General features: G+C 34.6%; 1 protein-coding gene across 3 annotated transcripts in view; it reads left to right on the forward strand.

Annotated features, from left to right (window-relative positions):
- Positions 1-16,167, forward strand: part of LOC129264423 (uncharacterized) — a 40,975-nt gene extending 24,808 nt beyond the window's left edge. For 2 of the 3 annotated variants that reach the window (XM_064102675.1, XM_064102677.1), the window contains exons 12-21: positions 543-659; positions 3,273-3,360; positions 4,861-5,014; positions 6,324-6,479; positions 7,474-7,562; positions 8,799-8,855; positions 9,978-10,081; positions 10,554-10,654; positions 12,260-12,385; positions 13,344-16,167. In XM_064102675.1, the coding sequence (XP_063958745.1) occupies positions 543-659; positions 3,273-3,360; positions 4,861-5,014; positions 6,324-6,479; positions 7,474-7,562; positions 8,799-8,855; positions 9,978-10,081; positions 10,554-10,654; positions 12,260-12,385; positions 13,344-13,449 (1,098 nt within the window). In that variant the 3' untranslated portion in view covers positions 13,450-16,167. The remainder of the gene's footprint in view (positions 1-542; positions 660-3,272; positions 3,361-4,860; positions 5,015-6,323; positions 6,480-7,473; positions 7,563-8,798; positions 8,856-9,977; positions 10,082-10,553; positions 10,655-12,259; positions 12,386-13,343) is intronic. The other variant, XR_010294221.1, reaches the window with a different exon arrangement.
- The last annotated feature ends 302 nt before the right edge of the window (positions 16,168-16,469 follow it).

Genomic DNA, 16,469 nt, shown 5'->3' on the forward strand with positions numbered 1-16,469 from the left:
GAGCATGACTCTGAACCGGAAGTGGTGATGACGACCCGACGGAGTGAAAATTATCTCGTCTCGCGCATTATGAGATTTTTGTTCCTATTTGGGGTAGCGAGAATTAAGAAGAAACAGTTTTATGCTCATCATGGGGCCCGTTGCAGAAAGAGATGCAATCAATTGCAACTCTAAAAATCATGCGCAACGTGATTTTCAACCAATCAACAGCGCGCATTTGGGACTTGCGATCGATTTTTTGACTTGCGTTTAAACGCAACTCTTTCTGCAACGGGCCCCTGTTCAGTTTGCCAATGAGGGTACTGATAACGTCACCCACTCACTATTTCTTTTGTATAATGTCATTACATGAAATATAAAATATTTTAGTTTGCTCATTGTCATGTGAAACAGATTTATTCCTCCCTGAACATATGGAATTACCATTGTGTTAAATTTGTTGTGTTTCTGTCAAGTTGGTCATCATTGTCGAATCTGTAAGAAATAAGCGAAACTTTCCTTCACTGCTATAAATGGTAGTTACTTTTATTTCTCTCCCCCAGTGTTCTGAGATACTTGAGAAAGGAAAGAATCTGGAGAAGTATTGTAAAGCGTCTTCGAAAACTAAGATGAAGGGTTGGAGGCTGCAAATGATCAAGAATACCAGGACAGCCATGCAGGTAGGAATATCATGTTTTAGATCAACAAAATAAAGTAGGACAGGTAATTTGCATACATTGACTCGCCAACAGTCCAATATCTCCCTAGCCTGAGCAGCTTTTCAGATAATGCAAAAAATATATACCTCAAATTTCTCGTAACTTGAAAATCATTATGTGGTCCCAAAAGGTTTGATTTTGACCAAGTTTCCTGCATACAAATATCAGACTTAAATGGTCTTTTGTTTATATTCAGCCATTACATTTGAAAAGTATTGCATATATTCTCCGTGACCCACTCTGTATCCATGTGCAAGCTTCTGTGATTATATTTACTAGCGTTGTTTATTTGGAGTGCTAAGATTGAGGATATGTTCAGTTTGAAGTTTGGACAGCAAGAGACTAGTAACAGTTTAGTATAGTTGATTTCATATCCATGATTCGTTACTTAAAATAATAATAATAGTTAATACATGTATTCATAGTGCTTATTACACTTTGTTTCTAAGCGCTTTACATTGTAATTATTATTACACCGGTCATCGGATCCTGACATGCCCGCACATTTTATATATGCACTTTCTCCACTCCCTGGGAGCATACCAACAGGAGTTCCAGGACTCAATTGCTAGGCATCCTTCCGGGTACCCATTTAATACCTGAGTGGAGTGTTGCAAATTGTGGATTGATGCCTTGCCAAAGGACGCTAGGCTTTGGTGGGATTGGAACACACGACTTGCAAGGCGAGAGTCCAAACTGCTACACCACAACTCTTCCATAGTAAAAGCAGTATGAAAATGAAAGAATGCTTATAGCTATATCAACTGCAATGTACGAGGGATATGAATAATAATGCCGTTTATAATATGGTGGCAGCAGCAGTGCTTTCAACATTGAAATCTTAAACCAAGGTTAAGTCTTTTAAATGTTGTCACAACTTAGAAGAAAGTATATGGAGCTAGTTCATGAAACTGGGACATAGTTGTGATGAAGTATCACTGATCATCTTTCATAAGTTTCTTTCAGGTCACATGACCAAGTTCAAAGGTCATTTAGGGACTTGGATCTATGAACTTTGATCATGTTTTGCTTATCAACATTGAAATCTTAACCAAGCCAAGGACAAGTCCATCCCAACAAAAAGTTGATTTGAATAAATAGAGAAAAATCCAACAAGCATAACACTGAAAATTTCATCAAAATTTGATGTAAAATAAGAAAGTTATGACATTTTAAATATTCGCTTAATTTCACAAAACAGGTATATGCACATCCTGGTCAGTATGCAAATGAGACTGATGACATCATCCACTCACTATTTTTTTGTGTTTTATTATATGAAATATTATAATTATCTCATTGTCAAGTGAAGCAAAAATTGATCCTCCCTATATGCTTCAGTCTAGTTGGTCCTTATTGTCAAATCTGTAAAAATTGAAATATTGTATAATTCAAACAATAAAAAACAAAAGAAATAGTGAGTGAGGAACATCATCGACTGTTTCATTTGTATGTCACTGATTTGTGCATATAACTGTTTTGTGAAAAATAAGCAAAACTTTAAAATCTCATAAGTTCATAACTTTCTTATTTTACTTTCAATTTTGATGAAATTTTCAGCGTTAAGGCTTGGTCACACTGCACTTAGGGATACAGAGAGGATATAAAATGGATAAGAATCTTGCCATCCGTTTGAAAATGTTATGTATCCATTGTGTACTATTTGCATACGTGTTTCATACGCTCTATATCCATTGAGCATCCATCCACTCTGATTTCATTGTTCGCCCATTTTGTCCATTGTCTGGAGCAGATAAAAACGGATGGAGCCACCCCAAAATTTTGCTTGTCCGCTGTATCCGTTATGAGTACGTTTGTGTCTGTCGGTCAGTGGAACCAGGCCTTTTATCTCTATTTATTCAAATCAACATTTTTCTTGGGTGAACTTGACCTTTGGGTTTTTGAGATGTCATAACTTATCAGTATATTGATCTTTTGCTTGAAACTTGGACATAAGAGTAACCAAGTATCACCGATCATCGTGCATGAGTTTCTGGTCACATGATTATTAAGGTCAAAGGTCATTTAGGATTAAAAACATTGACCATGTTGCAGTTATTTTTTGAAGGGTTATCATAACTTTGAAATTTTATGGATCTGGTTCATGAAACTTGGATATAAGGGTAATCAAGTATCATTGATCATTTCGTATGAGTTTTAGTTCACATGATCAAGGTCAAATGTCATTTAGGGTCATATCATATGAATGTTTTTTTTATAATTATTAATCATCTTCGTTGTTTTCAAAGTTACCACTGCTGCCATATTGTATCATGTAATGCAGGTGAGACTGCCAGAGGCATTTGTTTACATATTAATTACCTTGGTCATATGCCTGTCTTGCCTGTATACAATGTACTTTTTCCACTCCCTGGGGAGCATTCCAGCTAGAATTTCAACTCAATTGCATAGCATACTGCATTAAATGAAGAGTGGTAGATTTAGCCATCTTGGATAAAATGAAATTTCATGGGCTGCTCTTTTTTTGCACATTATTTGGCCCCTAAAAACTATTGTGTTTATTGGCTGGAGCTGTGCCTGAATGAAGGCCATTTTGGTGTATTTCTTTGGCAGGATTCAAGCCAGCACTTTGGAAACAAGCTAGCCAAGGTGACAAGTTCAATATCTACAATTGAGGAACTGTTACAGCAATTAAACTCTGGTAAGTCTTATATAGTCATAGAGGTAGGCTATAAATTAATGATGTTTCAGTTTGCTTAGTGCACCAGCATAAACAAAGAAGGGCATTTCCTGAGCTTTTGATACCTCATTTATCAAATTGGTCCAAAATTGAGATGGTGCCACCCAAAGTATTAGTTTGGTACCATGGGACCATTCCCCATTGAAGATGTGTATATTATGTATTTTTTGACATATTTTGTCACTTTTTGGGGGGCAATAAATCTACCGCACAAAGTATTTTGAAAGCCTCTCGCTGACTTTTTACTTTCAAGACTCCTGCAACTTTTGAGACCAAATTCGCGACACCTGGGTGTGCGGTTCTGAAGTTACGCACCATAAGGTAAATAAATGTCAGTCCCAACATTGCTCAAAAATGTGATTTTATGTACACTGTACAAATCCAACACTAATTCTATTGTCTAGCCAAATTGGAAAATGTTTCATTGTTATTTGCTTTTACTGACTAAAAGCAATTGATTTCATGTTATTAATGACTGAAATAGTATCGCTGATGATTTTCATAACAAACAAAGAAATACATATTGTAGGTCGAAGGAATGGCTGTCTGCTGATCTCTCCCAGCTACACGTATGACTCCCGGGGGGGGGGGGGTCTCTAATTGACCTGGGCCCTACTTGAGTTATCAATTATTCAATTTTTTTTTTCAATATTGAATAATTTCAATAGAGCGTGTAGAGCTGGATGTAAGCTACAAGACTGTAAAGTAAAAGTTTAATATTTTGAAAATTTTACTTTACAGCATCCAAGATAGACCTGTATGAAATGTTTTAGCCTTCATGTCAATGTTTTTGCCTTTAATTCCCTTTAAGTAGCTCTTAAAAAGCTTATTTTCTGTGAAAATATTAATTTTGACTTTTCTATCAAATATCTACAAAAAATTTGCCAAAACAATTAATTTCGTATTTATTTTTTTAAACTCTTTTTATTGTTTTTCTTTTTTATTTGATGAAATAAGTCTGAGACACTTTTGCAATCATAAAAAGCATAAAATACATCCATTTTAACCAGCAAAATTAAAACTAATATTTATGTCTTACACTGTAAAGTGCATAGAGAGAGTTGTTTTTATTATGCACTTAATAAATCAATTTTTTTAATTATTATTGTTATAATCATACAGTTATGATTTTGTTGGGAAACACAATTTGCATTGACTTTCTACACAAAATCATGTTATTGAGCAATTTTGAGTCTGACATGCTCTTATAAAATGTTGCGTAATTTCAGAACCGCGTACCCGGGCATCGCAAATAAGGTCTCAAAAGATGTGCAAGTGAAAAGGCAGTGAGCAGCACAGTCGTAAAATTTTGCCTGGCAGTGTGGTCATGAGATTTGTCGACCCCCCCCCCCCCCCCCCCCCCCCCGTTAACTTATTGCAGTGATGATATTTGGAAAATAATTTGTTTTTTTAACTTGATACATGTATTATGATATAGATTCATTGTTATTGTTTTTTTAGTTGAGAGTTCATTGGATGATGCAATCAAGAGCATAGAAGAAATGAAATTGCCGTCTGAAGGAGAGAAATCAGAATGGATTGCAAATCAACAACGATTGGAATTAATGGAAACAAATCTCAAAGAACAAGAACGGGCAGTACAAGAGACTGAATGGTTTGTTGATATCTTCATTCGAAATGATTATCTTACAAGCTAACAAGTACTGTAAGAGCTGTTATTTTTGCATATATAATTTTTCACGAATCGCTGGGGTCCCAACATTTTTCGCGGGTTGCTAGACATGTATACCAAACACTTCCACAGCATTTCAGAGCACTAATAACAGTGCAAAACATGCAAAAATATGCTTCTCAAAGTCCTCATGCTGACATGTATTTTGTACATAAATATGTCCATGTAAAAGAACAGTTGGTGGGAAAATAGTGGCTTAAATTTCACTTTTTGTCTCGCCCACCAGAGGTGAAGGCGAGACTAAGGGATCCAAATGTCTTCCGTTGTCCGTCCGTCACAAACATTATGACACAACTCTGCAACCGTATATCACTTTTCAACCAAACTTGGATGGTAGATGTACTTAGGGGACCTGCATGTTATGCTGCAGTCAGAGGTCACATGTAAAGGTCAAATGTCATTTTCAGGTCAACGTTACAGTTTACATGCAAGACTCTTATGACACATAACTTTGCAACCGTAAGTTGTTATATGTTATTTCAACCAAACTTATGGATCTAGTTCATGAAACATAAGAGCAATTAAGTATCCTTGAACATCCTGTGCGAGTTTCAGGTCACATGAAGCATCGACGTAAGGGTAATCAAGTATGAATGGTTGTTTTGCACATGTCTTAGGTCACATGATCATGGTCAAAGGTCATTTTGGGTCAATGGACATAATATTTTATTTTCATATTAGTGTTTTCTTCTAAGAATAATTATTAATTAGCTGTTCTCAAAGGCAGCACTGCTGCTATATCGAACTGCGTAATGCAATTATTTTCATAACAAGTTATTTGTTCTTCTTTAAAAAGATATTTATTGACTTCCATTTTGTCTAAAGTTATGCCTTTTGAATGGGTGATGGTATTGGTATATGTTATATCCCAGACTGATCGATACATAGAAACTCACACACACTTTCTGATTTTGTTGATTATTCAGGAGGAAAAGATTTGGTGTGCTTAATAAGAATATTATCTTTTTCATTACTGGAGAAATATTTGAAAAATCTAGTTTCTATTCAATATTAGCTCCTTGTTGAAAGTTTGAGAGTTTTAACATGATTTCTCCTTATGATTTTTACATTCAAAAAGTAGATTATAAACTGCTCAAAATGTCTTAAAATTATATTCCACTTTGACTACTTCATTTTGGAATAAAATTTGGTTTTATGTGTTGATTGTTGTAAAGCTCCCACTTTTAACATGATGGAACTGAAATGAAATGATTTTGACTTATGTTTGCAGCAAGAGGAGAAGGTTAGAAGGAGAGGTAAAGAGTTTAGAGGATAGTACGATGAAGCTGGAGGCAGAACAAGAAATACTGAGCAGATCTGGAAAAGTAACCAACCAATCAGAGACAGATATAGAGAATATGAAGTCAGAGATCCTCCTCCTCCAAAGGTAATAATATTTATCATTTCATTAATATTCAATAAAAATACATCAATGTCAAGTAACCTATCGCTTGCATATGAGCTTGTCATTTCTCTAAATTTGTTAATGTGACTCATTGGCATATGCAAGATATGTTATCTCTAATTATTATTTAGATGTAGGGTTTTAGAGGCGCAGATATTTTTTGACGTCTTGCGAGGTTGTTTCAAAGAGACAAAATATTAAAAGTGATTTTTAACGTGCATGCCTATGAAACCATCCGACGAAATGATTATTTTGCCGCGCCCACAAGATTATCATTGGTTAATAAATGATTGTGCGCATGAAGCTATTGTTACGTCATTTCGTTGCGTATTAGTTGCCAGGAGGTGTGGTAAAGGAGCGTCAATTTATTGAATTCAAATGTGCTTGCACTATACGCTTGCGCATCTTTACTTCATTACAGAGATTTCTTTTTTTTAAATGACAATACTCAGGCGCCATGCTCATGATTTACAGGATTGCCATTGATGATGGTTACTGACATTTTTGGGGGGTTCATTACTTTATTTTTAGCTTTGTGGGGGTATCTAAATAATAATATTGGATGACCAGTTTTCGTGAGATGCGTAGAAATATTGTTACTCGCTGAAGAACAATATTTTTTCGCATCCCACATAAGGCCATCCAATATTCCCTAAGTATTTTGGTTGGTCTGGGGAGCATTTCATGAAATAGTGATTTTGCTGACAACTGTTATAAACTACTGAAATCCTTGCATCTGATTTGCTCAGAACAATTAGTCAGTGAAAAGCCACTTGCTCCTTGCTACATGGAACAATATCTAGCTGCAGTTAGCACTCCCCAAATCAATGATAGCATAATTTCTTTGTTTTTGTGTATATAAATTTAGTGGAATGCAATGGAACATTTACACATATTTGTACATGATTCTCATGGCAGGATCTTATTGTTTAAGTTGCGTAACAAGCTGCTGTTTTTCCCCATACCTCTTCTACAGCCTTCAAGAATGGAGACTGCAAGCTTTCCAAGAAAATAATTACAAGTTTTCATCCCTTGGCAAATCAATATTACTCCACATAAAGTATGGTGAGTGGAATTAGTTTTTCAATCATTTATTTCACTCCGTTACTTGAAATATGGTTTGAGGATGCCCTATTATTTGTTCATTGTATTCCTGGCACTTATTTTTCCTAGATTTATATTGTCAAAAAAAGAAGTGAAGGAAGCAAAGCTTAATTTTTGTGTAGAAGGTAATTTGTCCCAAATTTACAAATAAAGTTTTTTAACCTTGGGATTATTTAAAAATCCCTCCTCGTATTGTTGGTTTTATGAAAACGACATGGTAAGAACATTTGGCATTGTAAAATTATCACAAAAATTTAAACGGTGGCTAGATCAGCCACCCCCCCCCACATTTTTTGTCTCGCCTGCATAGCAGAGCGAGACTATAATACGCCCCGCTTTTCCAACGGCGGCGGTGTAAACATTGAAATCTGAACCTAAGGTTAAGTTTTTGAAATGTCATCATATCTAGTATGAAGTATATTGACCTAGTTTGTGAAATCTGGACATAAGGGTAATCAAGTATTACTGAAAATCCTGCCTGCGTTTTAGGTTGCATTACCAAGGTCAAAGGTCATTAAGGGTCAATGAACTTAGATTATGTTGAGGGAATCAAACAAAATCTTAACTGAGGTTAATTCTTTTTAAATGTCAAAACTTTGAAAGTTTATAGATCTAGTTCATGAAATTTGGACATTAGTGTAATCAAGTATCACTGATCATCTTGCACAAGTCTTAGATCACATTATCAAGGTCAAATGTCAATTGGGGGTCAATGAGCATGGTCTTTTATTGTCATATATGAAAGATGTTTTTTGTGAATAATTATTCTATAGTCATTCTTTAAGGATGATGCTATATTGAATCACATATTGCAGGCGAGACTGCCAGAGGCACTCCACTCGGTTTTTTTTTTAGGGTTCTATATTTTTATGTAATGTTGGCCATTGAGTCTGAATATTGTTTTGCATTCAGATTTCTTCGGCAAGCAAGGATTCATGTATTCATGTGTAAATTCTAAATTGAATTTTTTTTTTTTTTGGGGGGGGGCAATTCCATGAAATAACTGACATTTTTGTATGTCAGACCCCCATTTTTGTCCATTCATCCTTCGCTTCATGAAGTGCTCAAGCAAGAAAATATTGAGAGGTTTTCAACATTCATGTAAACTAAAAATTAGAGACATATCAGGAAGACCCCGGTCAGATGTACACAATCACATGTACGTTTATTCATATTTTTCTTCCACATGTTCTATAGGTGACAAAGAAAGAGGTAACAAGTTGATTGATGTCACATTACATAGTGTGCTTGCACGTAAGTATCTTGAGTGATTCTTTCCAATATAATAATGAGAAGTCATTAATGGGTTTTATTAATTCAATATTGTATTGGAAAAAACCTGAAAGCTTTGTTTATATATAACTTTTCCAGAGGATACAAAGCGAAACTATTATTACCCCAGCTGTAGGTTGAGCTGCCTCTTAACCTTATCTAGGCCGGGGTATTTTGGGAGATCATATGGCCAGGTGGGGGGGGGGGGGGGCTGCCAGGGCCCCCCCCCCCTTGGCCGTCGATCGTGCTGAAAATTGACAGGCAGGTTGTCTGGGATGTAGTCTACAAAATTCTATATTAATGTATTTAATGCAAATTGCTATTAATTGATTATGCTAATTTATGCATAATTAGTATGCAAAATCGTACTTTTTCCTCTAACTCCCTAAATAAAGCTTCAAATGTTCTAATTTCTGGTGTAGAAACTCTTTGTGGTGTTCTTAGCAAATGTACAGGAAAAAAATTGTGATATCAGATCAATTTCGTATGTATTATATTATTTTTCAATTTCTTATGTATTTCTTTGTTTTTCGGACCTTTTGTGTTTCATTGGTTTTTTATGATGAACTTTGTTGGGGACACTTTGAGATCATAAAAAGCATAACATAAATCCATTTAGACTAGCAAAACTAAAAATTATCATACATTTATTATTTTTGGTTGAAAACACAATTTGCATTGACTTTGTACACAAAATCACGTTTTTGAGCAATTTTTTATCTGACATGCACTTACAAAATGTTGCGTAATTTCGAACTGGCGTACCCAGGTGTCACAAATTTGGTCTCAAAAGATGCGCAAGACTTGAAAGTAAAAAGTCAGCATGGTAAAAAAAAATTCAAGTGGCCAGGCCCCCCCCCCCCCCCCCCCCCGCCTAGATAGGGTTAATTTTTGTGCATATAGTCAATGGATTCAATGAGTTAATCCTGTCAGGTACCAATTCACCTCACTTGGGTTGAGAGCAGCAAGATGTGGGTAAATTTCTTGCTGAAGGAAAACATGCAAATGCTGGTATTCAAACCCAGAGCCCTTTGTTTGAAAGATGAGAGTTAGAACCAAGCTAGGTTCATTGATTTCTGTTTTGCTTTTATTTTTATTTTTTAGATGATGCCTGTAGCTCAGCTAAACTTGCCCATTCACTATTCTTCAGCAGTGTAAATACAGACCAGTTAAAAACTCTCTATCCAACTTATAATGACCTTCCACAGGTAAATCTTGCTTGTTATTTCCCCTATCTCCTTGTGTCTCTATGTCTGTCTATTAGAAGTTTCGCTCTGACTTAGCCTTTTTGTTATTTTGTGGTGAATATTTCTGACTGGTTACAGAAATATGCTCAGAAATATGTACAGTATGTGAATCATTAACCTTTATGCATTTTGTCGATACATTCCGTTTTTTAATCACACACAAAAAGTGCTTCTTTACTTTTCCGTGGGTGGTTGTACTGGTGTGTTTTTTCCCTCTCTCTGGTCTCATAGTACTAAGTGAGTAAGGCTTCAACAGAATTTCAAACCTTGCCTATTTATAAGCAAATGGATGCAAATTTTACATTTGAAAATTCGTTTGCACCAAATCTGCCATCCACACACTGAGGAAAATGTAAATGAATTTCAGGATATTATTGTTTCATGACCATCATAAATGTATGTTGATATGGTTGCATCAATTTTTGCTTTCTAGATGATGCAACATATGTCAGAGTTGGTTGGTCAGGTCAGGTTGCTCGAGGCCGAGGTTAGTAGAATAGACTTCTGGCATCCAGTTACTACAACACACAACAGGTATGACTACTTTCATTTGTTTTCCCTCGTCATCATAGCTTGCATGTAATGAACAGTCCTGGGTTCTTATTGATAACAATAAACAAAGATCCGTTGAGAGATCAATGTCAAGTGCAAGTGTAGAAGTGATGGTAATCTCATTACTTTGGGTATGTTAAAGTTCACAAGGTCATAGAGAGCATTATATATCCCCACAAATATTTTGTTCTCTGACCTTTTGATGTCTAAAGAACTGTTTGAGGATTCAACATAAAACTCGGCTATAATGTGTTCAAACTGATCTGATTAGATTATTTGTTCAAATGTTGCAGGTCATTACATGTACATACTTGGTAATACCTCACTTTTGCGATAATTGAACGGTTGAAAACCTTTGGATCCGCGCCTGTTCACTGAGGGTCGTTACTTGAAAATTGTAGAAGTTAGGGGTGTTGTGTATTCTTGATTTGGCAATGGCACAGGCATAAATTTTTAACTAAGTTCAGTTGAGAATCGATCTAGTTTTATTGTATTGCCTGCATAGCAGAGTTAGACTGTAGACACTGCTTTCCAACAACATCGCTTTCTACATTGATTGATGAACGTAGTATTTGATTATCATATGAATGGTGTTTTTTGTGAATGATTTAGTGAATAATTGTTCAATAGGTTGTTGTTTTCAAAGTCAGCACTGCTGGTATTATGAATCACGTAATGCAGACGAGACTGCCAGAGGTGTTCCATTTGTTTCCTGTTATAACTGATTTTTCTTTTCTTTTTGACCGCTACCCTCTTGTATAATGTGTTTTTTCAATTTTATTATATTCATATGTATCAAGATTGTGCTGAGAAAGATATATGATACTATTGTTCATTCAAATCAACTTGTAGGCCTTGATACACCCTTTAAGCCCTCGGCTAAGATGGGTCCAATAACCCAGCCCTATTAGGGTTAGCATACTTTATAACATTTTGGAAATTGCAACTCTCATCATTGATGGTATAGAGACAGTTGAGTGATTTCTATGGAGGAAATACAAGGTAGTCATTAAAGGACAAGCCCCCCCCCCCCCCAAAAAAAAAAAGTTGGTTTGAATAAGAGAAAAATCCAACAAGCATTACACTGAAAAATTCATCAAAATCGGATGTAAAGTAAGAAAGTTATGACATTTTAAAGACTGATGACGTCATCCTCTCACTATTTCTATTGTATTTTATTATATCAAATATGAAATATTCTTCTTTTCTCCTCATTGTCATGTGAAACAAGGTTTTATTTCTCCTAAACATGTGGAATTACCAATGTTTCAACATTTTATGGTTCAGTGAATTGGTCCGTAATCTCAAATCTATAAAAAATTAAATATTGTATAATTCAAACAATAAAAAACAAAAGAAATAGTGAGGGACATCATCGACTGTCTCATTTGCATGTCACTGAGTTGTGCATATTACTGTTTGTGAAAAATAAGCAAAACTTTAAAGTGTCATAACTTTTTTATTTTACATCCGATTTTGATGAAATTTTCAGCGTTATGCTTGTTTGATTTTTCTCCATTTATTCAAATCAACATTGTTCTTGGGTGGACTTGACCTTTAACAAAATTCTATTTCTTCTTGCTCTAGATTATCAATTGAGTTTTCAAGCATTGAAACCCACTGTATGTTGTGCATTCATCTGGATCTACTACCGGGCCAATATCCATTCACAAGAATTCCACACAGCTCTATCATCAAGATAGGAAAAATAAGGTAAGAATTTCACTATTAACATCCATGAAGTGATGAACGACATTTTTTAATATAGGCTACTGTATGTACAGGGGCCTATTATAGAAAGAGTTGCTCTGAAACACAACTAATACACTTGGCACAATCCCTTATATGCATTTCATTGGTAAAAGTCAAGTTTGAACCCAATTCTTTCTGCATGTGCCCACTGATAGATTTTCATTTATTACATTGCTTTTGTGACAAAACGTTACACATTTCAGCCATGTTGATTAGGCATTTTTAGTTAAGTGTGGGGTTTGATAAAAAGAAGACATTGTTGCTGAGCAAATGTTTTACTTGTAGTTTAGAAATATCCTTTTGATGGTGATTACAAAGGTTTGTATCCATTTCGTCTACTAGCAAATAATTCTAATTCTCAGATCGTCTATCATGGCTTTCCCACTTGGTCTGTTATCAATTTGGTCTATCATTTTAGTCTAATAGAACAGATGGTCTAATCAAATTACTGATTTCATTAATTAACAAATCAATTTTTTCCCCTCTCCATAGGGATTTTATTAATTTTTCAACATACAAGGGTGTGAGAGTTCAGATTTTTATCTGATATCAGATTTTTTTGTTTTGATTTTCAGCTTAATTTCTGCTTATTTTGGCCTTCCTCTGTACAAAAAGTATGGGAGCTCTTTCTATTTCAGACTTTTTCAACACTCTTCAGCTTTTTTCAGATCTTTTTATTTGTGACCACTCACACCCCTGAACATAATACTTTTGTATTTTAATATAATATTTCAAAATGACTTATTTTATCAAAGGACTACATTTTTAAATTGACTCATTTTGTGAAATTAGTCATTTCATTCTAGTTTTTCAAATGACCAATTTGAAATGACTAGTTTCATCACAATCAAATTATTACTTGGTTTTGTCAGTGAAATGACTAATTTCATCTATCATAAATACTATCATAATTTTTCAGTGAGAAGGCCATCAGTGACACCATTGATGCAGTTCAACCAGGATGGGGGTACATCTCAAGAATCACCAAAGGCATCGAACAGCTTCTTCTCAAGCATTCAACATGAGAGATTGTATAGCTATTGTTATTATTCATATAATTATAGTGTAAAAAAATGTGTAAATTAGAGGAAATGACCATTGTGAGATTAACCCTGGTTATTACAGCTTTATGTGCTGTCAAGTGTCAAGTGACATTGCACTGTTTTGTTTTTATTTTGCATGTGTTTTGTGGTGTGAGGATACAAGCGGTTACATTTGTACTTATAACATATAGAGTATCCTATGAATTACCAGCATATGGAGATGATTAATGTGAATATTAAAATCATATTACAATGCAAATAGATGTATAGCTTTAGCACAGTGAAAGTAAATGGTAATAATGCTTGTAATAATAGAGACATTTGAAAATTCACTATTGGAATGTAAACTTTTAAAAGTAATACTTGCAGATGGTAATTCATGTAATTACAATGTAATGCTATATTGTGGATTCGTATGGATTTTGGTGTATTGGGACTCAATGCTAATGTGTTTAATCATCTACATACATGTAGTCTTTTGCCCTATCCCAATGAATCTGAAAATATTGTATTTCTTTTAATGCTAAATTAAAGATGATATTAGTTTTGCATGCCCAAATTCTGATATTATGCACACCCTAGATACCTGAAGTCCATTAAACTTGATCACTAGACAACTGGGATTATGTTTTTATACATATATGATAATCTAGATTATCTAAATCAATTTCTTATACAGTGCTTAATTAAAACTACATGAAAAGTGAATTATTTGTACAGACAATATGGTTTTAATTACTAAAAGTCCCCCTCCCCTATCAGTGCATTTTGTTAATAGTTGCATTGGTAAATAGATCTATCACAGATGGTTCACAGGTCTACAACTATTTGTGAATCATGATACTATAATCACGATTTGTTCTTTACTATTCTCTTTTTTTTTAACAGGATTTTTGTCTCACCTGCATAGCAGAGTGAGACTATAGGCACCGCTTTTCCCACGGCGTCGGCGTCAACACCAAATCTTAACCGAAGGTTAAGCTTTTGAAATGTCATCCTAACTTACAAAATATATGTACCTAGTTCATGAAACTTGGCCATAAGGGTAATCAAATATTACTGAACATCCTGCCTGAGTTTCAAGTCACATGACCAAGGTCAAAGGTCATTTAAGGTCAATGAACTTTGGCCATGTTGGGGGTATTTGTTGAATTACCATCATAACTCTATAACTGTATTGGTCTAGTTCATAAAACTTGGACAAAAGAGTAATCAAGTATCACTGAACATCCTGTGCGAATTTCAGGTCACATGACCAAGGTCAAAGGTCAATGAACTTTGGCCATGTTGGGGGTATTTGTTGAATAACCATCATAACTCTGAAAGTGTATGGATCTAGTTCATAAAACTTGGACATAAGAGTAGTCAAGTATCACTGAACATCTCATGCAAGTTTCAGGTCACATGACCAAAGTCAAATGTCATTTAAGGTCAATGAACTTTGGCCATTTTTTGAGGTAATTATTAGATTGCTGTCATAGCTTTCAAAGTTTATAGATATAGTTTATAAAATGTGGATATAGGGGTAATCAAGTTACTGACAGGTCCTAGGTGTCGCATGATCAAGGTCAAATGTCATTTATTGTCAATGAACATAGTATTGTATCATTTGAATTGTGTTTTTGTGAATAATTATTTTATAGTAGTTTTCAAAGTCAGCACTGCTGCTATATTGAATTGCGTGATGCAGGTGAGAAGAATTGTTATTCATAGGATGTAATTATTTGGATAGGTGTGTGTTAATAGAGCTTATATTTTTAACCTCTGATTAAAAGAGTCTAAACTTTGATTTAATTTATTATCAGTTGGAAATCTATGGATTTACTGATTATTTGGCCTACATATCTGGATTAAGTATATCAGTTCCTTTAAAATGAAATGAACACAGAGAAAAAGTGAGCTCCCTTTTAACAACATTTTAATGAAACAAATATTTTAGCAGGAGTGTTCTAAACTTGGTGAATAACTTGTATCTAAAATCTACATAGACAATGAGACTCGGGCAGCATGAGTTAGGAGCACGTTTAGATACCTTTTTCCGAAATAACGATAGAATATAATTTCTTCCTTTAGTGTTCTTATTCAATCATGGCTAGGCCATGTTTTGAGAAAAATCTGATTTCAAAAGTGCAAAAATACAATTTTTTTTTGTAGATTTGAAGTCACTGAACTACAAAAATTTGAATTGTCCATATATGGGAATCAGCATGCGGGTGGTCCGTTGCAACTACTTGCTCAATTTTAAACCAATTCTCATAAAATTTGGCTCACACAGAGGTCTTGAGTGAAAAATGTGCAAGGCCCTTTTTTTTGTTCATAATTTGTCAGAAATTGTGATGGCATGCAAGATTCATTTTTTCAATGTTGTGGAAACTGCATTGGGCCTACCATGGCATAGGCGGGTTATCAATCAGCTTCAGTGATATATCTACGTGCCTCTGGCTTTGACATGTGCTCATAAATGACTTGGCTTGAAAGTGAATGTACTATTCACACAGAATGTATTGAATGAGTTATTAATACTTCTGCCAAATTATTTACTAAAGAATATTTCATTAAAAAGGGCTGGTAGTTTGAAAAAGGAGGGAGTAACTCTTTGGCCGTGTTTAATTAACCTCTAAATTGAAATTTGTGTATATTTTTTGATGGGATCCATTTCCTGTAAATAAAAATAAAAAGATAATGAAATGTATGAAATGACTTCAGTTGCATGCTATTGTGTTGTGTAGTTTGTACCCGTCATTTTTCTAAATTTTTTCTTTACCTCATGAACTACTCGGGCTATGCCAATTTGAGATAATGCCACATTTTCATGTGAAAAAAGGGAGACCAAAGACCAGTTAATGCTACTATATCTTGCATAACAGGGATCAGATATATTTAATGTATAAAAATGTCAAGTTAAATTGTAATAGATTTTTTTTTTGCCAAGATGTATACATGTACATTTATATTTACAAGACTTTTAAACTCCCATGGACTGTGAAGAATGATCTTTTTGT

This window comes from Lytechinus pictus, chromosome 7, assembly GCF_037042905.1.
Source record: "Lytechinus pictus isolate F3 Inbred chromosome 7, Lp3.0, whole genome shotgun sequence".
NCBI classification, from domain to species: domain Eukaryota; kingdom Metazoa; phylum Echinodermata; class Echinoidea; order Temnopleuroida; family Toxopneustidae; genus Lytechinus; species Lytechinus pictus.